The sequence below is a fragment of the Diceros bicornis genome, chromosome 2 (assembly GCF_020826845.1).
Source record: "Diceros bicornis minor isolate mBicDic1 chromosome 2, mDicBic1.mat.cur, whole genome shotgun sequence".
Lineage (NCBI taxonomy): Eukaryota > Metazoa > Chordata > Mammalia > Perissodactyla > Rhinocerotidae > Diceros > Diceros bicornis.
Genome location: NC_080741.1, coordinates 47,260,561 through 47,287,130, shown reverse-complemented (window position 1 = coordinate 47,287,130; position 26,570 = coordinate 47,260,561). Strand labels below are relative to the sequence as shown.

Here is a 26,570-nt window from a genome sequence, read left to right as displayed (position 1 = left end):
AGCAGGCAATCTGATTATAGGTTTTTATGCTGTTTTTTCAGTAAACATGATTCTTTAACCAGCTCCTGCCTGCATGGGCATCAACTGACCTCCCGAGGCTCCTGCTACACCCCTCGCCATTAAGCCTGTGCAGGACTGTGGACCAACAGTACAGGCAGCCTGCAGCTACCCCAGCAGGCTTCCATCTTCAGCTCTGCTGAGAGCAGCGTGGCTTACACAGGCACCTCCTCTCGGCTCCCAGCTCTCCTTACTTGTGGTAATCTCGAACACAGTAGATCTTGTTCTCTGAGTCCACGGTGAAGGGCACACCGTCTAAACACTCGTTACAGATGACACAGCGGAAACAGCCAGGGTGGTAGGATTTCCCCAGGGCCTGCAGGATCTGGGGGCACAAAGGAAGAGGCCAGGACTCAGCAGGGATTATGGGGAAGGAAGGGATGGCAGAAGGGAGAAACACATCAGACCAAGGGACCATATGAGCAATCAACCACACGGGGCTCACTCATCCCAATTTCACTTGGACCAAGGTCAAGATGACAGGGCAGGAAAAGCTCATCTAGTTAGATGTATAAACAGGAGGGAACCAAACAGGATCCTTCTTCTGTACTTCATAAACCTCCAGGAACGAATTTAGAGGGCCCCCATCAACAAACTTTTACAGTTTTTTGCAGGAAATGATGCAAAGCAGTGCCACGAAAGGATCCATCCCAGATTTGGGGAGCAGCAAGTACGTGGAAAGATTAAAGGAAATACCACATGGAAATGGCAGAGCTTGGAAAAAACCTCTTAACTTCTGCCTCCTGGGTGCCCTTTCTAAGCAGCTTTGACTCTGCAGCATGATAATCCAGAAGCCGTGACTTGGCGGGCCCCTGATTATCTCAAATCCAAGTGTAAGCAAAGCCTCTTTGTTGTTTTTAAACACAACGAAGAGAAAGCCCCACAAACCTTCTTCCTCTCAGCATCATTCGATCTGGATGTGATACCCGGAACTGTAAGAGGCCATCTTGAAACCAAGACAGAGCCGAGACAGGGAGGGTAGGAGAGAGAAGAGATGGAGAGAACACCCTTGGTGATGCCAGTGAGGAATCAAATTAACCCACCATGGAACTGCCTGCCTCCAAACCTCCTGTTAGGGGAAATCAAACATTTTTCCTATTAAGTCAGTGGTTCTCAAAGTGTGGTCCCTGAACCTGCAGCATCAGCATCACCTGGGAGCTTATTAGAAATGCACATTCTTGGGCCTTGCCCCAGATCTACTGAATCAGAAACTCTGGGGTGAGGCCCAGCAGTTGGTGTTTTAATAAAGTGATTCCGATGCATGCTAAAGTTTGAGAACCACCAGTCTGAGTTAAAATGAGTCTGGGTTTTTCTACAATTTGCAGTTGAAAGCATCTTTGCTGACTCAATAGGAGATTCATTTCTGCAATTACCTGCCATGAAACTTAGCACAAACAACTGAGCTATGGAATCAACACCAGCAAGGCTGCACCCAGATACTCATCTGCAAGGAATGTGCAGAATTGGCTTCAGGATTCCGGAGCGGGGGCCACACAGAAAGCCTTCCAACAGGCAGAAGGAAGGGGACTTGGAACTGAGGAAACCCTTGTCAGTGCTCGTGAGGCCTGTGAGAAAGGTGTGTTGTGTCCCGGCTCCTTCCAGCGCCCCAGTGCTGCCTCCGAGGCCAACCCCACACCTCGCACACTGCAGCTGAGGGGTAAGGGGGGTACTCGGTGCTATTCCAGCCTTCCTCTGAAAGCTCAGCTTTCAGGCTTCCTCAATTCCCTCTGGGGTTTCACTAACCTTTGAGGCCCCTATTAAGCTGCCAAATAGGAAAAACAACCGGCTGGGCTTCCCAAGTCCACTTGGCAATCTGGACCTTGGGATGCATTTCGACCCAAACTAATGCTGTCTTGGCAGAAAGAGATCCTCACATTAACTTAACCCACACTGTTCCAGAGGTGTGGTAGGATAAAGACGCCATTTTGCTGCATTCTGACTAGTTGTAATAATTTTTTTTTTTTTTTGTAAGGAGGACTAGCCCTGAGCTAACATCTGATGCCAATCCTCCCCTTTTGTCTTGAGGAAGATTGGCCCTGGGCTAACATCCATGCCCATCTTCCTCTACTTTATATGGGATGCCGCCACAGCATGGCTTGACAAAAGGCGCGTGGGTGCGCGCCCGGGATCCGAACCTGCAAACCCTGGGCCACCACAGCAGAGTGTGCGCACTTAATTGCTGCGCCACCAAGCCCGCCCCCAATAATTTTTTTTTTAATGTGGAAAAATGCCCAGTTCTAACCTTCAAGTGCAGAGTATTCTCCCCGATTAACAAAGGAGGGCACAGACAGACAATTCACACAGAGTTGGACAACTGGGGTTCTGTTGGAGAACAGGGGTAGTATCTGAAGGAATCTTCCTCTGCATTATGACAATTCTTGGCAGCAGTTAAGGGTTCTGTTTTTAAAACTGGGTGTCACTACCAGACAGACATTTGCTGAAAGTTTTCAAGTCCTAGGGAAGACCTGTAAGAATCCAGGTTCAACTTCATACTACCCCCTGTGGTAGAGACGGTCTCCAAAATTCAATTCCTCCCGTTCCTGTATGCACAGGCTGAGCCTCACTTCAACAAGTGGAGAGGATTTCCCCTGCCTTGCGACTTTCTTTAATCAATCGAATGAGGAAGAAATGAAGTTCTGAGATTTCTGAGTCAAGGATGAAAGACTGGCAGCTTCCGCGTCCTCTCTCTCACTATAAGGAAGCCCACACTAGACTACCAAATAAGACTATCGGCCACAGGGAGAGAGGCCTGGAGGGTGACAGGTCATCTTGGCTGTTCAACTCTGCCACCAGCTGAGCACAGCTGAGTAAGTGACCCCAGTCAATGCCACAGAGAGCAGAATAATCGCCGCCCCGCTGAGCTCCAGCCTAATTCTCCACTCATGGAATCGTGATAATAATAAATCACTGTTGTTTTAAACCACTAAGTTTTGGGGTGGTTTGTCATGCAGCCATGGGTAAATGAAATACCCTGAGGCCCAAAGAAGGCTTAGGATACCCAGAAACAAGAGTAGGGTATAGTCACGTTCATAAATTTGGACACTGTTGACCTCACATGTAGTGGTTTTGTCAGGAGGACTCTAAAATCAAGGACAGGGCCGGCCCCATGGCTTAGCGGTTAAGTGCGTGCGCTCCGCTGCTGGTGGCCCGGGTTCGGATCCTGGGCGCGCACCGACGCACCGCTTCTCCGGCCGTGCTTAGGCCGCGTCCCACATACAGCAACTAGAATGCTGTGCAACTATGACATACAACTATCTACTGGTGCTTTGGGGGAAAAAAATAAATAAATAAAATCAAGGACAGATTCTGCTAAAGAAATCGAGCCCTGTGGAGTCTGGCAGGCACTTGGGGAGGTCAGGGTGAGGGTGTGTGGCTCCTGCCTGCCTCCCTTGGGGGAACGGGTGGAGGGCCATGTTCCCAGGGAGGCCTGGGCTACTAACAAGGACACAGCCCTCACAGGGCTAAGCTCGGCTGTGATGTGTCAGGGCCGGGCAACAGCAGGTCCTCTCATGAACAGGGTCGGCTCTGGTCCACGTGTTGTGTTTATACACGTTAGCATAAAGCCAGCAGGAAGCAGTGTTTATGTCCCTCAAAGACATGTGTAAGAGTGTTCACAGCAGCTTTATTCATAAATGGCCCAAAACTGGGACCACTCAAATCCCCATCAGCAGGAGAATGGACAAATAAACTCCTAAATCCATACAATGGAATTCTAGTTAGCAATGAAAATAACCGAGCTACCAACACAGGCAACAACATGGTGAATCTCAAAAACATTTTTCTAAGTGAGAAAAGGCAGACCCAAAGGACTCTATACCATATGATTCCATTTATATGAAGTTCTGGGACCAGCAAAACGAATCTGGGGCAATAGAGGTCAGAATAGTGGATACCTCTATGGGAGGGGGCTCTTGTCTGGGAGGAGGACAAGAAGGAACTTTCTGGGGTGTGGGATGTGGGAAACGTTCTACGTCTTGATCTGAGTGGTAGTTACATGGATATATGCATATGTGAAAATTCATATCAGCTGTACACTTAAGATGTACACCCTTTACTCTGACCTGTTTCTCAATAAAAAGGTAAAAAAAAAAAATAGCAATGATTAGCAATTCCCTTCTCCAGAATGGAATTAATGAGTCAGCTTAGAGAGAGATTTAATAACTCTTTCCAACTAAAAGAATGAAATATAATCATTTCCTCTGACCAGTATATTAAAGAAATTCTACAGGCCTGATGTTCAATGGTGAACGATTTGATACAAAACGAACTCTGTATTCATGAACCTCACAACCTCACTCTATAAGGAAGTCAGGAAGGAAAGACTGTCCCCACTGAGAGATAAAGAGACTGAGGCCCAAGAGGCTGAAGCTCAGAGAGCCAGTGGCTGAGTGAGGAACAGAACGTACAATACTTACTCCTTGTTCCCCAGTCTCAGAACTAATGGCCCGCAAACTCATCTTAGGAATGGACTGAGCTGCGCAGAACACGGGGCAAACAGCCGTGTTTACCTGACTTTCTGCACCTGACTCAAGGGAGCTGAGATTTCTGCAGTAAACACAGGCTCCGTTTGCCATCTCACCTGGGATGCCACAAGGATCACAGAACATCATAGGGAGGTGTGATCCAGACGGCCCAGAAGAGAGAGCCTCATCAGAAACACGACCTCATGTGAACCGGATGGTTAAGGATGTTAACACCAATAAAAGCCACCAATGTGGGTTCTACTAAAGCAGACAAGCTGCACTGCACAGGGTCTTCTTTTAATGAAGCCAGCTGTAAGCAAAAATCAAGGGAGGAAACACTGCTCTCAATTATGAATTTCTTTTTTCTCTGAATGCCTTCCCACGCTAGTATCTTGGTCGGCTGACCCCACTCACCATGTCCATGATCAGATGCCCACAAAGAAAACACCTGTCAGCAGACTGCTGGAATCCAGAGTACTGCAGAGGAGAGAGAAGAACAAGTTAGCCCAGGCAGGCAGACGGATCCAGCCGCCTCCCCGCCAGTCCAGAGGAGAACAAGGGATTTCCAAGAAAGATGTGTTACTCGGTACAGGAGTCTGTCATTTCCCTGAGGACAACGCCGTTGTGATGAATCACAGAATATCTTCTGTATTACAAACACTAGCACCACTCGCCCTTACAACAGCTGTGTCCGGCACCCATGACATGCCAGGCTCTGTGTAAGAGGCTGGGCATGGAGAGGCTTTCATCTCGAACCCAGTGGTTCTCAAAGAGAAGTTTCCTGGCATCACCTGGGAACTTGTTAGAAATGCAAATTCTTGGGCTCCACCCCAGACCTACTGAATTGAAAATTCAGGGGGTGGGACCTTGCAACTGTGTTTTCACAAGCCCATCAGGGGAATGTGATGCAGGCCCAAGTTTGAGACCACTGCTCTAATCCTTAAAACAATTCTGCAAGGTATATATTATATTGAGAAATGGAAGCAAAGGAAAGCTCAGAGAGTTTAAGTGAACGTCTCAAGGTCACATAGCCTACAAGAGGTAAGGATAGCATTCAAACTCAAGTCTGATTCTGGTTAAAAAGCCAATGACTTTTATAGTTAGCTTCAAAGAAATTCAATAAATATTATCTGCCTTACCTTACCAAAACACCACACAGCTGGAGTCTTGAAAGAAACGAAGAACTCACTTCAGAAAACATACTAGATACTATGCACTGGAAGGTACTAGAAGCTTAGATATTGCAACATTTAATGGGGGAAAATGTAATGGAAAGGAAGGAAGAAAGAAGGAAAAAGGGGAACTTTCTGCCACTCTACACCATGTAACGTACTGGAGGTTTCTGCTGCCTGGCACCTCCTCCCCATTCTAGGAGTAAGACACCCCACATCCCACCTTGTGGTCCCCATGATTCCTGGGGCTGACCCCACGCTGGGTTCCAAGGTGGGGCACTGACTCAGACCTGGCCAATCGAAGCCTCGCATTCCTCCAGCGCCAATGATTTTGCCCAGGGATGGACGTGTGACCCACAAGAGCCAGTAAGCCCACGGGTACAGGACAGGCACCTGGCCCTTCAGATTCAAAGCAGAGAATGCAAACTCTGGAGTGCTGCTGCCACGTGGCCATCACAGAGGCCTGAGATGAGCCAACAGGGTGAGAGGCAGGGCCAAAGACTGAAGGGAAATGACTCCCGGGCACAGAGCTGGAGTGCGTTTCCTTCTTGCTAAGCCAGTTTGGGTTTGCTTGTGTGTTATTGGCAAACACGAGTCATGATGAATCAACCCTCACACTCACAAGGAAGCAGGGCCCGAGCCACCTCCGGGTCTCACGTTCCTCACCCCTGAAACACAGGGTCAGTTCAACTACCACGTACCGAGCACCACCCCATGCTTGGCCTTGTGTTAGGACCTGAAGATGTAAAGGTGAAGAAGCGCGTTCTTCCCTCCCTAGGAGCTTACGGTCAAGTCGGAGAGAAAGACTTGTAAAGGGATGCAATGCAGTGCGCTGACTGCTCTGCCAGGGCAAGACCCGGCCAGGTGGCAGTGCAGATGAGGGGCGCTGCACTGTAGGAGTACAGGGTCAAGGAAGACAGCCGAAGCTATCAGGGCAAAGAAAGGGTGAAGACATTCCAAGCCGGGGAGACGGCACAAGCAGAGGCATGAAGGTATGAGGCTCTGCAGCGTGCAGAGAACAGCAAGCAGCAGAGTCAGCGAGACAGGAGGCCGGCAGCTCCAGATCGCAGAGAGCTTCTGCACATGCTTTGAACCCTGGAGACAGGGGGCCTGGGCGGGCTGGGTTGCCACCCGCGCAGGCAGTGTGGAGGAGGCCCTTAGGGTAGCCTGGCTGAGCCACGCTGACCTGTGAGCTAAGCAGGCCCAGGGAAGGACAGGGTGGCACAGGGCTCAATGCTTGGCCGCATTCTGGGAGAGATGAGGAGGAGGAGGGGCCAAGGAAGACCCTGGGAGACTGTGCTGAGAGACAAGGAGCCAGGCAAGGTGATGATTCTGCTTCAGACAAATGGAGTGTGAGGGGCTAGGGGACAGCCCAGGGGACTCTCCAGTGGGCAGAGAGATGTCAGCAGCTGGCCTCAGAGGTGCTCACAGGGCTGGAGCTCAGATCTGGGAGTCAATGGCACATGGATGGACTTTCGATGCATGGGAGAGGCTGGATTCCCATGGAGAGCAGGCAGGATGAGAAGAGGGCCGGGTCCCAGTGCAGAGGTTTAAGAGACGGGTGGAGCAGGCAGGAATGTGCAAAGCGACAAGAGGACAGGCCAAGTGACCCTCAAATCCCTTCAAAGCACAGAGCTCTGCAGTTTGTCATTTGCCTTGGGAACATGGGCCACCCCAGCCATCTACAGAAGGGAAGTCAGGACCCCTTTCTCCAGCAGTGCAGCTTCCCAGCAGCGCTGGGCATCATGGGGAGAAATCGCCCTCTTCTGCCTGGCCCGGCCCCTCCGCATGCTCCCTGCTGACTCTGATCAGGATGGGGGGGAGGGGAAGCTTGGGTGACAAACTCACCAGGAAGTCTTCCTCACAGAACACTTTGCCGTTGACAAAATAAAAGGCTTTTCCTCTCAGCTTCCGGCCTAAGGAAGAAACACAAGGACAGGGTAAAAAGAAAATGTTAATATTCAGGGAAAAGAGAGAGAAAAGGCAAAATCGTTTTAAGCAGAAATAAACATGCAAAAAATGCCAGCTGTCGATAATAGTTTCTGGTTACTGAAGCTGCTGTGGCCCTTGGCAATGGGTGGGCAGAGGCCAAAAGAAAGGGTCCTCGGTGGGTGCTCCTTGGCGGGAAGACCCAGGGCTGACTTGGGAATCATCCTGCGCCCACTTCTCACACCTCCTCTCTGCTGAGAAAGAAGCCAGCAAGACACGTGGTGACAGGACAGCAGAGGCACACACACATGGGGGTACTGGGCAACAGTCTCTAATGAAGCTGCTGTTTCCCACAGGCGTTAAGACCGTCACCTTTGACATGTTCTCCGTGGGACGCTGGTGACAACCTATCAAGAAAGTCCTACAAATTGGTCAACTCTTATTTTCCTTATTTTCATCTGAACTACAGAAAACACATACTGTCGAAAAGATAATGATTTCTCCTGTTTTCTCTTGCTCTAAATGGGGTGGGCAGGAGTGGGAAAAATTCAAAGCACCTGACTCATTAGATGTAACTTTAGTTTCCATGGAGCTAGGACACTGACAAGAATAACATACTTTTTCAATTCCTTTGATCTCTTACAAAAACACACAATGGGGCCATGTGTTCAAAGCAAGCAGGAGCGTCTTTATGGGAGACCCTGGAGACTCAGCGCATTCCCAGACCTGGGAGCATTTCCAGAGCCAGGCACAAAACATACCCAACAGACTCCGCGGGAGTTTCAAAAGCTGAACGAATTCTAAACACTAGTGGAATCTAGCCCCTTGGGGCTAGGGTCCACATGAAACCAAAATCACCAATGTCAGAAACATTAACCGTGCGCAAAACACAGAGAAATCCCCTCGACAAACACTGCATGCCCTTGGCTTGTGACTCCAGAGCAGGCAAAGAGCGCAAGGCGACGGAGAAGAGACTGTCACTGCAGACTTCCTGGGGCTCAGGGAGGAATGTGAAAGCATCAATGCAGGGGAAAAGCCACAAGAAGGGAAATACATTTAACTACAAAAGCAAAAACCTCCAGACGGACTAAAGGCTTCAGTGTGAAAAACAAAAGCTATTATGAGAAAATACACACAACTGTCTGACTTTTATACTGTATAAGTCATGATTTTACCTTTTAAAAAATTTTTTCCTGTAACTCACTTATTTCCTTTCATAACCCACAATGGAAATTGTAGTGTGACTAGTTTTTGAAGTGGTCTAAAATAATTAAGTATAAATAATTAAAATGTTTAAGTAAATAAATACAAAAAATTAAAATAAAAAAAAGAAATAAAAGGAAAGGCAAGCCAGGAATCAGAAGATGGCTACAACACATAAAACAAGGTACTAGTATCTAAAACATATAAAGAACACCAATAATCATAAGAAAAAGATAAGTAACCCAATGGGAAAAATGAGCCAAGGATAGGAAGGGAAGGGGCAGAGAAGAGAAAACCTGTTAAACTTTAGGCAATAACCATTTAAAAAGATGTTCAATCCCACCAGCAATCAGGATCTGCAAATTAAAACCACAATGAGATGCTACCTCATTCCCAGATGGGCAAAAATCAGGAAGCCTGATACCACCATCCGCATCCCAGTGCAGGTGTGGGACGAGAGGAACGCTTTCACACTGCTGGGGGGCTGTCGACAGGCACGACCACTTTGGGAAGAATTTGCCAAGAGCTCGTAAAGCTGAAAATCCACATTACTCACAACGCGCCCCTCGAGATGCCCCTTGAGAAGACCTCCCAACATGCAGGGGGAGATGCACACACAGATGCTCACTGCAGCACTGAAATGAAAACCCAGAAACCTAGAAGCATCTTCAGTCTTCACCAATAGAGAAAAATTGATCAATACACTGAAGAAGAATGTGGAGTTACATTTAATGGATGCGATATTATACAGCAATCAAAATGAATGAACTAGATCTGTGCAATCATTATGAACTGAACTGAACACACTCGTGCAAATAAGGAAAATTGCTCAATGATGCAGTAATATGAGAGGTAGTACATATGTAAGTTAAAGCAAGCACACATACACACACAAACTAGTACTATATACTGTTGATTGATACTGTACATGTGGTCACAGTATAAAAGCTGGGACTGGAAGGATCCAGACACTCAATTCATGATAGCAGCTGCCCTGGGAAGGGGGAAATGAAATGCAAAGGGGAACCAAGATGATACCAATTTACCTGTAATATTCTACTTTCTTTATTAAAAATAAGCCAAAATTGGGCCAGCCCTGTGGCTTAGTGGTTAAGTGCTCGCGCTCCACTACTGGCAGCCCGGGTTCGGATCCCGGGCACGCACCGACGCACCACTTCTCTGGCCATGCTGAGGCCGCGTCTCACATACAGCAACTAGAAGGATGTGCAACTATGACATAAAACTATCTACTGGGGCATTGGGGAAAAAAGGAGGAGGATTGGCAATAGATGTTAGCTCAGGGCCGGTCTTCCTCAGCAAAAAGAGGAGGATTAGCATGGATGTTAGCTCAGGGCTGATCTTCCTCACAAAAAAAAAAAAAAAAAAAGCCAAAATGACAATATATAAATGTTTGTGCATTCTGGGTGGTAGGTAAATAAGGGTTATTTCCTCTAGTACTTTCTTGTAGTTTTTAAACTTCACACACACAAACACACACATAACTTCTTTAAGGAAAATACTACAAATCAAAAGGCAAATGTCAAACTAGAAAAACCATCTGTGCTACGTGACAAAAAAGAACTTAACTCCAATATGCAAAAAACTAACAGTCCAATATAAAAAAAATGGGCCAAGAATGGAAAAAGACAAATAACAAAACTAGTATGAATGATGAACGAATAAAAGAGAAAATCTTTAACTTTTCTCTTGATTTTTTTAAGTTGCAAATTAAAATAACGTACCATGCTTTATCTATTCAACTGGCAAAGGTTTAAAACAACAGCAGTGTTAGCAATGACACTGACAGACAGACACTCTCCACTCTGTGGGGATAGAAGAAATGGTAACAAGCTTTTAAGAGAAAACTTGATATCAAATATCAACAGAATTTAGAAAGTTCAGATTATTTTGACCCAAAAATTCTACTGCAGAAATTTATTCTAGGGAAATAATCAGAGTCAGACTGTCTGAAGGATCTTCATCTCAGCATCATTTATAATACCTTATGAAAAATGAGCATCAACCAAATGTCTAATTCCTATCAAATAAGCTATGGCATATGTACTATTATGCAGTCATAAAAAAGACTGAAGGAAATTGGTGATTTTTAATTAGTTTTTTCCGCAATGACTAAATTATTTTTATAGCCTGAAACAAACTTTAATCGAGTGAGGGAGTGTGAAAAGGGCAGTGGGCATATGCTAGAAAGCGACAAGTCTAGCTCTCTAAACCTTCTCTCCTGTTCTTCCCTCAAAGTTAGTTACCCTCTCTTCTAGAAGGTTCCCATTCTAGAACCTTCACAAGCATTTCCTGACTCTGCTAAGCTAGGGTAACAAGAATGAGTGCCTATAGCTATGTGATTTCAGGGTTCACTGACAGAACCCCCTGGCAGCCATGGAAGTTAATTTTAATTACTTTACTTATAACTTTCCCCTCTATAAAAAGAGTCCAGAGGACTCAAAGTTTTAGAAAGGAGAATGAGAAGTAACTAGAGTATCCTTTCCACCTGCTGTCCCCATCAGGCACCCGGCTGAGAGCTGATCTGCTGCCTCTAGTTCCTCCCCAGCAGCCAAGGTGACAAGGACACAAACAGCCCACTCTAAGAGGAGCTGCCTAGCCACGAAGGAAAACAATCCCCACATTCTCTGACACAAGTGAAGCCCAGGTCCAGACCCGTCTGTGGGGCTCCCTTGTTTTGTCGCTCCCTTCTGGGATTTCCCACAGGGATGAACCCAGTTCTGATGAGAGGAACGGAGGCGAGGCTGCAGCTGCAGATGAAGCCACTAGAAGGAGCAAGGAGGCGGCCTGGACTCGGCACAGGACTTCCTCGAGAGAGAAGCTTCTGACCCCATGTGTGGAGAATGCCCAGTTCTAGTTCCTGGAATGGGGTCCATGAAGTTCTAAGGAATCTGAGCAGGAATTAATTTTTTGTTCTAATAGAGGGCAGATCACTTGTGTTCCAAAAATCATAGAGGAAGATCATCAACCATGCCAAAGCGTTGAACCCTTTAGTATTCTAAGAAACACAAATTAAAGAGTTTTTTCACTTAAGATATCAACAAAGGTTTTTGTGTGTGTGTGCGTGAATGAGGAAGATTGGCCATGAGCTAATATCCGTTGCCAATTTTCTTCCTTTTGCTGAGGAAGATTCACCCTGAGCTAATGTCCGTGCCCATCTTCTATTTTGTATGTGGGACACCACCACGGCACGGTTTGATGAGCGGTGCATAAGTCTGCACCTGGGATCCGAACCTGCGAACCTGGGCCGTCAAAAGCGGAGAGCACGAACTTAACCACTACGCCACTGGGCTGGCCCCAACAGAGATTTTTTTAAATGATCACATTCATTTGTGATTGTTGTCATTGCATAATTCTGTAAGTTACTGACAAGAGTGCAAAATGATAAACTTTTCCCGGAGAGGAAAATTTAAAATGTTTATCTCTGATTCAGTGGGGTTGTCTGGCACTTAGCTTAGGGAAAGAATCAGAAATAGGAATAAATGTTTACTTAGATCCAAAGTGGCAGCCTTAAAGAAATGATCAAATAAAACAGAGTACATCTAAATGATGAAATATTATGTAGCCATTTAAAATGCCATTCAAGTGTTTTAGTGATATTGGAAAATGCTTATACTATCGAAGGATATTCAGAATACATTAGTAAGTGAAAAAAATCAAGCTAGACAACTCTATAGTACAATTCCATTTCAGTAACCTATACACATACACACACCCCCCCCCCATTGATATGAAAAAAAACCTGGAAGATTGCACACTAAAACCAATAGCGGTAGCACTGGTAGATACTATTACAGGGAAATTTCACTTTCTATTTTATAAATTTCTTTTAACTTATCTAGTAGTATATAGCACTGACAGGTTGTATTAAATGAAAGTTTCACTTCTTTATATATTTCAATATTCAAAAATTTTTTTCTAGTACAAGGTACACTGGTAGGTGGTATTAGAGAGAAATTTCACCTTTTACTTCACACATTTCTAGATCAAATTTTTCTAGAATTATATATTTATAATCTGAAAAACAATACTTTCTTTTTAATTTTTAAAAGAAAACTCTGATAACGTGAAAAGTAAAAAAGTAAGATCTAAAAATTGTTTATCTCAACATGTATACATAAAGAAGAAATTCAAAGAAAAGACACTGGAAAGGAAATCTGCCCAAGAGTGACAGTGCCCCTGAGCGGACAGACACGGTATCTGCATGATGGCGGGGGAAGGGGGGGGGGGGCGTTGTTGGCTAGGTGTTTGCTTCTTTAAACTTGCCTACACTTCCCCAAACTTTTAATAATGAGTAGGTGTTACTTTGATCATCATTTTAAAAATTGCCCAGCTGGCCAGACAAATCCTCTTGCTGCCAAGAGCCCCCAGAGCTGAGAAGCCCCATGTCCAGACCCCAGACCCCAGAGGCCAGGGGAGGGGCTCAGAGGCTACACCTGCATTTGCTTTATCCCAAAAGAAAAATTGAGGACTCTCCCACAGCTCTGAGAAGATGAGGCCTTAATCTGCTCTCAAGGACTCAAACCCCAGTTTTCACTGAAGTTTTGAAAGACCACCTGAGTTTTGAAACTAGGTGCCACATCTAAATTTATTACTTTGTGTTTTGTCAGAGAGAGAGAAAAACACTAACATCTGTTGATTGCCTTCTATGTTTCAAGTACTATATTTAGAACTTTCATGTATTAAAAAAGTTTTAAGGATGTTCAAAAACATCGCCACCCATGTTATTGCAACGCTCACTCCCGTTTCTGTCCCTGCGCTGCCACATGCCTTTTACAGAGAGGCCCACAAATCACTCTTGTCACCTACTCCAGGTTTCAGTGAGCGTGGAAAGGGTTACCAAAGAAATAGGCAGAAATAAAACCCATCGCATGTCAATATCATGGAGCAGTGCAAGGATGCAGGAATTGATTGCTCCTGGGAATCTCTAGGAATGACACCCCAGGATGGCTCCCAACTCTCTGGGTTTCCTTCTTTCTTCATAAAAACACAATACTTATGGGTTAAATGTTATCATCTCCATTTCATAAATTTCGAGGCTCAGAGAGGCTCGCCCAGGGAGGAAGTGGGCAGGTTGGGAACCCAGGTTTGTCTGACTCCGAAGTGCAGCCTGTTCCACTGTGCCATGAGCCCGCTTGCACTAGTGAATGCTTGTGGAATCCAGTTTCTCTCTTCCTACCAGGGAACTAAGAAGGCAATTTTCATTTCTTAAAGTGCTTTCTATGCACCGGGCACTTTACCTACATTGTATCTCTGTAATTGTCTAGACAATTCTGTGAAAATCCCTTGTGATGGCACGCATGTGGATATAACCCGATTGGTAACTCCCATCTGCACCACAGGCACTTTGAGAGGAAGGTGAGGCCAGGCAGAAACAGCAAGCAACCTCGTCTTGAGAAGCAGGAAGGCAGAGAGAAGGCATTCTCCAGACTGAATCACTCCAGAGCTGGCAAATGATCAGACACTAACTAACCTGGAAATTCCTGGAATCACTGCCGCTGTCCTGCAAGTTCCAATCAGGTGCAGGACCCAGAACTGATCTCCTTGACATATAAGCTAGAGCAGCCAACCACCACTAGGTGGCGCCAAACCACAGCCAGGACGAGGATAGGTTGGAACAGCAACACAATCCACTGAGAACTCCAGGCTGGCTAGTGGAGGAGGTTGGCTCGGGTCATTTCACTAATCCTGCAATAATGTGACCTCGCATTTTAGGCAGTTTAACTCCACTTATCGCGTTATGCAGTTTCAGTGAGTCTTCATTTTGCAGATGGAGAAACAAAAGCTAAAGAGGTCAGGCAAAGTTGCCTACATGGCCAAAACTAATTAGTAGAAGAGCTGGGAGTTGAAGCCAGGTCTCTCTGGTGCAAAGTCAACACTCTTCCTACCACACTATACCATCTCTTTGTCCCAAAAGGAATCTCTCTCAGACTGGGGGGAAGAAGGTGGATTTCTTGGCCTTCCTAGTCAAACCTCTTCCCCACACTACTCCTAGTTGAGGGGGGACAAGTTTCACTGTCCTCACTCACTTCCAAGAGTGGCACATAGCTGGAGGCGTGACACCAAGGAGCCAGCTGTGCTGTGCCAGAGCTCACACAGAAGACAAAATAGAATGGTCGAGGGCAAACACCAAAATATAAGGCCAGTGGTTCTCAAACTTCAGCATGCTTCCGAACCACCTGGTGAGTTTGTTAAAACACAGATTGCTGGGCCCCATCCTCAGAGATTCTGATTTAGTACATCTGGGAGGAGCCTGAGAATTTGCCTTTCTAATGAGTTTCCAGTTGATACTGACAATGCTGGTCCAGGACACTTTGAGAACCACCGGGTTAGGCTATGCTTCGGGCTTGTCTCTGAACCAGCATTTCCACCTAATGAGATTCATCTTGGTCAAAAAAAAAAAGCTAAGACCTACACCATCCCCAAACAATTAGCATCAAACAGAAAGCTGTTGAGGGGAAAGCATGTCAGTGTTACATCTTTACAATTCTAGTTTCAGAATCCTATTGCTTCCGGCAGAGGAATTCCCTGCACCAGGAAACAGCTAGTGATATGCACACTAAAAATATACCCAATAGTTTTTCCAGAGCTTTAGAATATAGTAGTCAAAGTTGCTCTTTTTTTTTTTGTGAGGAAGATCAGCCCTGAGCTAACATCCATGCTAATCCTCCTCTTTTTGCTGAGGAAGACCGGCTCTGAGCTAACATCTATTGCCAATCCTCCTCCTTTTTTTTTCCCCAAAGCCCCAGTAGATAGTTGTATGTCATAGCTGCACATCCTTCTAGTTGCTGTATGTGGGACGCGGCCTCAGCATGGCCGGAGAAGCGGTGCGTTGGTACACGCCCGGGATCCGAACCGGGCCGAACTACTGGGCCGCCAGTAGCAGAGCGCGCGCGCTCAACCGCTAAGCCACGGGGCCGGCCCTCAAAGTTGCTCTTTATTTTCCGATCACAACAACAGTTTATAAAATATTGATTAATAAATGTACAGACTCATCAAAAAGCCACTCCAAAAAGCCACTTCCCATAGATGCAGTTAATGAATATTTTATATTTGCCTTTGGGGCACCTTCAGTTGAAAAGAGAAAAACACAGCTGAAGCCAGTGCAGCCGGATGAAGGAAACAGCAGTGGAAGATGTCACAAAGAGAGGTCAGCCACTGAATCTGACAAATAACACTCAACTGGCAAATCTCACCATTCTCCCTGCCCTCTAGAAAGAGAAACAACTTATCTATTCTGGAAAAGTAAATGGCCCTTAGCTGTAAGACGTTACCACAAATTTCAGTTTCCGAAATACCTCCCTAAAAAGTAAAAATGCAAGGTTTTCCCAACAACAAGAAGAGTTCCTGAGAAAAGTAAGAACGAGCAATCGTTTAGATTGTGTTTTTATTGTACTATCCCAATTGGTAACTTCCACCTGAGCTGTCCACAGTGCCTACCGGCTATACGTGTGGGATTGCGTTTTTATTGTACTATCCCAATTGGTAACTTCCACCTGAGCTGTCCACAGTGCCTACCGGCTATACGTGTGGGATTGCGTTTTTATTGTACTATCCCAATTGGTAACTTCCACCTGAGCTGTCCACAGTGCCTACCGGCTATACGTGTGGCTATTCATAAGCAAATCTGAATTAAAATAAGATAACATTAAAAACTCAGTTCAAGTACTTGAACAAGTCCATTTCAAGTCCCTGATGACCGCTTGTGACTAGGGCAGCTATGGAACATTTGCATCATTGCACAAAGTTCTACCTCATCTACTCCTTCAAACAGCTTTTTCCAGAATAGGTTAACACTTAAAAGGTATTGCTAATAACAAAGCAACAGGAAGAAACCAACCACATTGGTTCAGCTCAAAGGAAAAGATCAACCTGGACTCCACAGGCTAATCCAGCCTCAGGAGGCTGAGGAACAAGGCAGGAGGGGAGAGAGGAAAATGCTCCTTGGCTTTGCCACTTCCCAGAACTGAGAGGTTGGCCCGTCACCCAACTCCCTGGGTTCCCGGGTGGAGGGTGTTGTGGAGCCCAGCGAGGGCTCATACTAAGTATCTGGCATAAGTTACTGTTGCCAGCATTCAAGGACCTTCAGTTTCCTTAACTGAAACCTACCTGAGCCAAAAACCCCATCCACCTACACCTCCCTCTTTGTCCAGATTCTCCAGGTCACTTCTTCCTTCTCAGTTTATCAGTGGCAAAGGACCAGGTTTCTGGGGTTTTCGTTCTTAATTTCCATCTGTCAGACTTATTTTCTTATAAAATACAATAATGTGGAAAAATGAAACATAAAATCCAAGCCCCAATTTACTCTGTCAAATTGTTACAAAAGTTTCTAAATGTTTTCAGTGTCCGCACTTCTCTCCTTGCGAGGACCACACTGTGAGCAGCACTGCTCTACACGCCAATTCTCTTCTCACTGGCCACTCCCAAGTCTTTCTTTTCCTACAGTTTTACAAACCTATTCTCTTTTTATTTTCCATTCCCACTACTCCAGACTATGATCATCTGGATCAGAAAAGAGGATGCCACAGAGGAAAAAAAAATCGTAGAGATCTGCAGGGCATCTCTTCTGAGTATTCAGCAGAGCATGGATCAGCACATGTGTGTGAAGAAACTACCCATGGCCAGGGGTAAAGAACATTCGAAAGGATGAGAGAAAACAGTGCCTGGTGTTCACAAGGGCCAGAGACAGTGCCTATTCCCACCAGCCGGACTGGAAAAACTCATGGTCCACGGGGCGCTGAGTGAAACACTCAGGAAGGCTGTGCCCTAGGAGTGCAGAGTAATTGTCCTCTACTGGGCTCTGCACCAAACAGACCCAACAAATCATAAAAGCCAGACTAGAAAGGAACATTGTTTCCAAATAACTTATCTGCATTCCAGAACAAAGGTCAAGAGGATTTTAAAGGAATACAAAAACATCCAGAACTCAACAAGGTAAAATTCTCCACGTGTGGCATCCAATCAAAGATTACCAGGCATGCAAAGAGGCAGGAAAACACAACCCATAACGGAGAGAATAGTCAATCTATGGAAATCAACCCAGACCTGACACAGAATCAGCAGAGGACAGTACAGGTTATTGTTACTGTATTCCATATATCCAAAAAGCTAAACAGCGACATGGAAGATACTTAAAAAGACCTAAATTGAACTGCTATAGATGAAAACTAAAATATTTGAGATGAAAAATACATTGGATGGGATTAGATTACACGTTGCAGGAGAAAAGATTGGTGAACTCAAAGGCAGGGCAATAGAAACTGTCCAAAATGAAACAGAGAGGAAAAGAATTTAAAAAATGAAAAAAGCGTAAGTGAGCTGTGGGACAATTTCAAGATGGCTAATAAAGGGGTAACTAGAGGCTCTGAAGGAGAGAGGGTATGAGAGAAAAATTTGAATAAATAATGGCCAAAAACATTCCAGATTTGATGAAGACTGTAAACTCCAAGATCCAAGAAGCTCAATAAACCCCAAGCATGAGAAACATGAAAAGCACACCAAGGGACAGCATAATCAAATTTCTCAAAATCAGTGATCAAGAGAAAATCTTAAAAGCAGCCAGAGAGAAAAGACATGTTAGATACAGAGAAACAAAGATAAAGATGACATCGGACTTCTGATTGAAAACAATGGAACATCTTTAAAGAAGTGAATGAAAACAATGGAACATCTTTAAAGAAGTGAAAGAAAAAACTATCTATCTTGAATTCTATAACCCAGCAAAAAAAATGCTTTAAAACCCAAAGTGAAATAAAGATGAATTCAGACATATAAAAGCTGAAAGAATTCATCACCAGCAGATCTACACTACCAAAAAAAAAAAAAAAAAAGTTAAGGAAGTCCTTTAAGCAGAAGGCAAATGGTACCAGATGAAAATCTGGATCTAAACAAAGGACTGAAGAGGATCAGAAATATTAACTGCATGGACAAATAAGATTTTTCTTCTTATTAGTTAAATCTCTTTAAAAGATAATTGACTAGAGCAATGGAATAAAATTGAGAGACCAGAAACAAACTCTCACATTTAGGGTCAATTAATTTTTGACAAATTTGCCAAAACAATCTAATGGGGAAAGAATAGTCTTTTTAACAAATGGTGCTGGGAAAACTGGATCTCCACGTGCCAAAGAATAAAGTTGAACCTACACCTCAAACCATAGAAAAACTAACTCATAATGGATCAAAGACCTCAACTTAAGAGCTAAAAGTATAAAACTCTTAGAAGAAAACATGGACATGAATCTTCGTGACCTTGAGTTGGGCAATGCCTTCTTACATAAAGCACAGACAACACAGGAAACAAAAGAAAAAATAGATAAACTAGACTATATCAAAGTTAAAAACTTTTGTGCTGCAAATAATAAATAACATCAAGAAAGTGAAATGACAGTCCACAGAATCAGAGAAAATACTTGCAAATCATATATCATATAGGAGACTTATATGTGGAACATATAAAGAAATATTAAAACTCAATAATAAAAAGACAGGGCCGGCCCCGTGGCTTAGCGGTTAAGTGCACGCGCTCCACTGCTGGTGGCCTGAGTTCGGATCGGGGCGCGCACTGATACACCAGTTGTCCAGCCATGCTGAGGCCGAGTCCCACATACAGCAACTAGAAGGACATGCAGCTATGACATACAACTATCTACTGGGGCTTTGGGAGAAAAAGAAATAAATAAAATTATAAAAAAAAAATAAAAATAAATAAATAAATAAAAAGACAAAAAACTCAATAAAAAATGGATCAAGGTTCTGAATAGACATTTCTCCAAATAAGACATACAAATAAGCCCGTGAAAAGATGCTCAACATCATTAGTTATCAAGGAAATGCATATTAAAACCACACTGAGACTCAACTTCACACCCACTAGGATGGTTAGCATAAAAAAGTCAGATAGTCACAAGTGTCGACGAGGATGTGGCGATATTGCAACCCTCATGCACTGCTGGTGGGAATGTAAAATAGTGCTGCCACTTTGCAAAACAGTTCTTCAAAAAGTTAAACACAGAACTACCAAATGACCCAGCAATTCCACTCTAGATACATACACAAGGAAATGAAAACATATGTCCACACAAAAACATACACAGGAATGTTCATAGTGGCATTATTTTTAATTGCCAAAAGGTAGAAACAAGTGTCTATCAACCGATGAACGGTAAATAAAATGTAGTATATCCATACAACGGAGTAGTATTCGGCCATAAAAAAGGAATGAAGTTCTGATACGTGCTACAACATGGATGAAGCTGGAACATACTATGCTAAGTGAAAGAAGCCAGCTACAAAAGACCACATATTGTATGATTCCATTTATATGAAACAGGCAGAATAAGCAAATCTATAGGGATAGAAAGTAGATTAGTGGTTGCTTATGGCTGGGGGAAGAGGGGTGGGAAATGGAGAATGTCAGCTTATGGGTTCAGGGTAACAGGTAAGTGCCACCTTTATTTACTCCAACACTTATTCAGTGTTAACTATGTGTCCAGCTTTACACTACAGGTATTAAAGAGTGGCAGGTGTAAATCAAGACCAGCTAAACACTGTTCTCATTCTCCCCAAACTGACCGTCCAGGGGAAGACACAGACTCCTGCAACAGTTTCCATCTAATCATGATTTAAACCACCACAGACAGATAAATACACAAGGGACACATGAGACCTGAATCAGAGGAGCCGCAACGAGACCACAGTGAGGACATGGCCTTGAAGAGTGATGTTCTCCTGTGTGGTGGTGAAGTGCGAGGGTGACAAGGAACAAGGGTAGGAAAGGGCAAGTGATGGTCAGCGTGGTTAGGCGACAGAGATGGAGGAGACAGTGGCAAGAGACAAGACAAGAAAGGAGCTAAACTAGTTTAAGGAACGTGTTCCGTGCTAAGTGAAGGAACTGGACTGTGATGTTACAGCCAGAAGTGGCTGAGGTCTCTGAGCCAGGGAGTGGCCCCCTCACAGCTGTGCTCCAAGGCCAGCTGTGTGGATGGAGGTGGGCAGGGCAGTGAAAAGGACCCGAGACAGTTGGGATGGGACAGCAGTGATCCATATAAAGAACAGAGAGGGTCTTCCCCAAATGGGGCATTCCAGGACCCTGCTGGCATCCAAATGCCACCAATGGTGGCTGCTGCAGGTGTGGAGAGACACAGCTGTCACCATAGCCCTGATCGCAGGGAAGGAAGGGCCTGCACTCTCCGCCCTGGCTTGGATTTGCTGGACTCACAGGCTGGTCAGTGCCCTGGAGGTGCATCTGGTCCTTGAGCCTGGCCACAGGATCCGTGCCCAGCCTTGGTGCCCCACACCATGGTCCGGGTTCTCTTCCCCTTCCAACTTTAACTGCCAGGAAGGTTATACTGGTTTCGAGTCATCAAGTCAACAGGACCTTATGCAACAGATGGTTATGAAGACTGTGGAGCAACAAGGAAGAAAGCATATGATATCCTTCTAAATGGAACAGCAGGGCATAAGAGCGAGCACCATGACACCTGGCAAAACCATGTCTCTGAGGGTAGAGCAGACATGTTTTGTTTTGTTTAGGTATGGGGTTATGGGTGATTTTCTTCTCCCACGTGTACTTTTTTTTTTTTTACAGTGTGACTATACTGCCTTGGTGATGTATAAAGTACTAAAAATAATAAACTTCACTGATCATTTCTTAAGAGTAAGTGAACTCAGGTTTAGGAACTAGAGGCTTTACCTGCACTGTCCAATATGGCAGCCATTAGCCACATGTGGGTATTTAAACTTTAATTAATTACAATAAAATAAAAGTTTTGGGGCCGGTCTGGTGGCATAGTGGTTAAGTTCGTGCACTCCGCTTCAGTGGCCCGGGGTTCACAGGTTCGGATCCTGGGTGCGGACCTACGCACCACTTGTCAAGCCATGCTGTGGCAACATCCCATACAAAGTAGAGGAAGATGGGCACAGATGTTAGCCCAGGGCCAATCTTCCTCAGCAAAAAGAGGAGGATTGGCAACATACGTTAGCTCAGGGGTAATCTTCCTCACCAAAATAAAATAATATAAAAGTTTCAACTCCTCAAGTCACATTAGCCACCTTTCAAGTGCTCAAAAGTCACATGGCCATGGCCATGGCTGCCATATTGGTCTGTGAGAGTCTAGAGTTCAGGAAAGCAGCCAGAGAGCTGGAGGCCAAATGAAGGCAAAGAGGGGTGGGTGGTGCAGCCAGCTGCAGTGCCACAGACGAGTTCCCAGCTGACTGCATCAGATCCCCCAGGATACTCCTCGTGCATGCACATGCCCGGGCCTCAGCTCTAGAGATTTCAGGAATCAGGATCTGTGCAGGTGGAGCCACGGGTCTGCATTGTAATGGGCTCCTCGTGACTGTGAATGATGCACAGTAAAGGGTAAGACCACAGATGCGGTGGCAAGAACATACACCATGCAGCCACCTGGACCTGAGTTGGGACCCTAGTCCCCACCACGCACCAGCTGTGTGACCATCCTGAGACTGCACTTCCTCTTGTATAAATGAGGGTGGTTGGGAGGCAAATGAGGGGGCAGGGGAGGACAGAGCAAATACTCCACAAACTGGCTCATATTACAACCTGTGCCAGAGGTATAGAAGCACCAATGGAAATGGTGCGTGCAAAGGAAGTTGTCAGTGACGGGATACAAGAGAGACGAAGTAAGGAGGGAAAGGAAAGCAAAGAGAAGGAAGACGAAAGGGCCAATATTAGTCAGGGGTCTCCCAAGGAACATAACCAATAGGGTGTGTGCGTGTGTAGGAAAAGAGAAATTTATTATAAGGAATTGGCTCACACGATTATGGAGGCTGGCAAGTCCCAAGATCTGCAGTCTGCAAGCTGGAGGCCCAGGAAGAGCCGATCGTGTCGTTCCAGTCCAAAGGCAGGAAAAAACTGATGTCCCTGCTCAAGGCAGTCAGGCAGGAGGAAATTCCTCTACAGGCCAAAGGGTCAGCCTTTTTGGTCTATTCAGGCCTTCAACTGATCGACTGAGGACTCCCCACATTAGGGAGAGCAATCTGCTTTACTCGTCCACCAACTGCTACTCTCATCTAGAAACACCTGCATAGACACACCCAGAATAATGTTGACCAAACATCTGGGTACCCACAGCCCAGTCAACTTGACACATAAAATTAACCACCACAGGGCCAGAGTTGGGGACAGAACATTTAAGAGAGAAAAGAAGAGATGCTCTTAGAAAGACAAGAGTGCCAAGGAGACCCAAGCAGTGTCTATGATGCCAGAATAAGTTCAGACCCCCATATAAGACCTTATTCCCTAAATCCAGGATTCTGGCTCTGAGACAAGGCACATGGTGCAACATCTTCATGCTAATGAGGGTGTAGCGCCCTCTGGCGTATCAGAGCACCCTCCATTCTCCTCTTAGAATTGAAAAGACAGGCGACACACTGGGTACCACTAAATCTCACCCTTGGTCTAGGATTACTGAGGGAAAAGCATGCAGATTTCCACCCAAACCATGCATGTGCAATATCAGGTGCTTTGAACGCAGACATGGCAATTAATGGTGTAGGTTACACTGGAGTTACTCTCTACCATGTAGCTCAGAAATCTCAGACTCTATTAATGTCATAGGCACGAAGAATCTGATGTTCTCCCACCATCAAGGACTTCACGGCCTCTGACTGGATCAACAAAGGCTGACCTGGGAAACCAAGCCCAGTCCCAATTCCAGTGCACCCAGCAGAACTGGGTTTGCTAGAGATGGACACAGTCCCTTTGATAACACAGCAAGTACAAGTCGCCGCTCTTCTCTCTTCCAACCCACACAACCCTTTGCCCAGCTCGTATATCTTGGTTGTTTCCTGATTTCTCCCTCGCCCACTTTGTATCTGCCCACTCTTCCTTTCTCACATTCTTGATCTTCAGCGTTTTCCTTAGATCCAGCTGACTCATTCAGCTCATACATGCTGAAGATGACGAGAAATATTGGGACAATCAACAGCTCAGAAATTCAGGGATCAAAGGCCTTAAGAAGCAACAGATCTCTAATCCAAGCCCTTAATCCATTTCTCTCCTGTGGGTGCATCCTGCTATTGAATCCTCCCTCTCCTATTCCAAGTCCCAGGCCTCACAACTCAAGAGTGTCCGAAAACCCGACCTTTGCTGTCCCACAGCCCCAAGGCAGCAGCTGAGCCTGAGAAGTCATGGCAAGACACACATCCAGAGCGGCCTCCTTTCTTAAGCACATTCTAAGCAGAAGTAATTTAATACAGTGGCCGAGAGCAAGGGCTGTGAGTCCACACGGTCTTGGGCTCAAGTGCTGACCATGCTACCTAACAACGATGTAACCACCCACAAGCCACTGTCTGCTCATCTGTAAAATGAAAATAATACTGTTGAACTCACTGGATTGTCAGGAGGATCCAGTGAGCTACTGGGGGTGGAGGGTGAGGTATGGCCGACAGAAAGCTCACCTATAAATGACTTAATATTGTGATGACTGTTTTAAGGAAGCAGGCCTCTTGTGGATTAAAGGAAGACCTCCCTAGTTCACGCTCAACTATTTCAGAATCTGAGCGTTTTCAAAGGCTGGGTTCGCGAGGTGGTTTACAAAGTCAGTGAAAGTCAACAAGCTTTCAGAGGCAGGGCTTAGACTTGGTCAGAAAAATAGAAGAGCTGACAAGACCCCTCCTCTACTTCAGATGTGAACCTACTGGTCGGTGAATCTCCAATCGCTGATTTATTCATTAAGAACCTCTGTTCCACAACGCTGGACTTGGTTCTAGTTGTTTTATTTACCTGAAGTAATGAAATGGCACTTTTTTAGTGTTCTATATGCAAGCTTTTCACTAACTCAGACAGACTTTCACCTGATTGGGCCTAAATGTGTGCGATTTCACTATAAAATCCATGCACAATCTTTAACAGGCATGGATGTTTGGTTTTTGGAAGGTGAGATGAGCAATGGCATATATTCTTAGTTTTGTTGTTTTTTCCCTAAGGTTCGGCCGACAAACCACAGTGCCTCACCCACCCAGGAACACAAGCACTAGGTTACAATGCCCAAGTCACCTGTTCTGGCTTTGACTCGCTCATCCCAGCTCTGTCCCCTGAGTGGACCCCGTCTGGCCCTCGGAGGCCTTCCTCTGAGCTCAGACCAGCACTGGGCACAATTCCCACTGGCCTCAGACTGGCTGCCTCCCAATCCCCACCCCCAGGACCTGGGCACCCTCAGGGCCTATGGGCTTCCGGGGAGGAGAGCACGGGGAATCTCTCATCTAGTCCATCATTTCCCAACTCACGTGGCTGAAAGTTAACAGAAGCCAAGAAGGTGGCAAACAGGTCTCACCTGACTCCAGGAGGGAATTTGTTTAGTCTTTACAAAATGAACAAAATCTTACTTTTTGGCCCTGAAACTGCCCGGAGTGAGGACACAGAGCCTTGCCTTCTTTCTCCCTCACAGTCTACTCTGGAAGGTGCCAAGGAGAGCTCCACTTGACCCCACAAGCCCAGCACACTTTTTCTTCCTTCTCATTCCGCCTCTCTCAAGCCACAGATGGGCGCCAGCTTCTCCTCAGACAGGCCACTTGACACACGGTGGCCAGAGACACAGCGTTTGTGGCTGGCGGCCAAGGTCACGCCTGCCCTCTCCACCAACCCTCCCTCCCACTCCACGGTGTGCCAACGGCTTCCTGAGAGCGTCCAGCTGGGGACACGGCCACCTCAGGTGGGCAGAGTGGGGAGACAGGAGATCCACAGCACACATAGCCACGGCAACCAAACACACTCGCTGCCTGAAAGGAGGGAACTTTAACAAGCCACATAAACGCCCACACATCACACGCTGAATGCTTACTTCTGGGAATGAACACCAAGGAAACAATTCAGCAGAGGGACAAAAAAAACGTGTGCACCAAGACATTCGCTGGGGCTCTATGTAACAACCAGCAAACCCGACACCAGCTAAATGCCATAAAACTGTGGTACAACTCAGACGATTAGTATTAACTGTTAAAATGATTATTATGAAGACTGCAGGAGGTAGATGAACTTCTGACATGTTAAATCAAAAAGGATACAACACTATCTATAGCTATGATCACAACTCTAAAAAATGTGTATAAATTTGGACAAAACCTAGAAAGGAAACCATACTAGTAAAATACCTGTGCTAGAGTAAACGTTAACAGGCTACTGCCTTTAAAATTCTTTGTAGTTGTCATGTTGTTCTCACAACTAAAAATGAACTGAACGTTGTCGCTTCTTGTCAGCGGGTGGGGAAACCCATGTGTCTGTGTAGGGGAACCCGCCAGCGTGCCCTGAGAACTTGCACCATCCACAGGGGCCAAAGTTTGTCTGAGCGGGAGGAACACCTTGTGATCCTCCCAGGAACACAGGAGGATGAGAGGCTCTAAGAGCATCTCCCACTCACCTCCCTAGTTCCCCTGGGGGCCTGTCACAAAATGAGGCAATCTCTCATCTCTGATGCGGTGTGGCTCTCTGCCCCACCCTCGAGAATAGAGCTGCATCTAGGACTGGCCGCTCAGCATCCCACAACTCGCATCACAGTCATCTGGTCCTTTGTTTCAGGGTCGTCCTTTCTGTTGTGTGGGACAAGGACCCAAGAAGCTGGCACCTTTGGCATGTCCTCCTTTTCGCTGTCCATGAGAATAATAAACTGTCTGAACCTAACAGTGGCTCGTTGTATCTTTACCGGTCAAATCAGTCAGGCCTTGGCCTTGCCTTGTGTGTGTGAGGTTGACAAGATCCCAACATTAT

General features: G+C 45.7%; 1 protein-coding gene across 1 annotated transcript in view; it reads right to left on the bottom strand.

Moving 5' to 3' along the window:
* LIMD1 (LIM domain containing 1) overlaps positions 1 to 26,570 on the bottom strand; it is a 69,225-nt gene that overhangs the window by 3,321 nt on the left and 39,334 nt on the right. The window contains exons 3-5 of the mRNA XM_058556645.1: positions 7,541 to 7,608; positions 4,935 to 4,997; positions 252 to 382 (exon numbers count right to left, since the gene is read on the bottom strand). Of these exons, the coding sequence (XP_058412628.1) occupies positions 252 to 382; positions 4,935 to 4,997; positions 7,541 to 7,608 (262 nt within the window). The remainder of the gene's footprint in view (positions 1 to 251; positions 383 to 4,934; positions 4,998 to 7,540; positions 7,609 to 26,570) is intronic.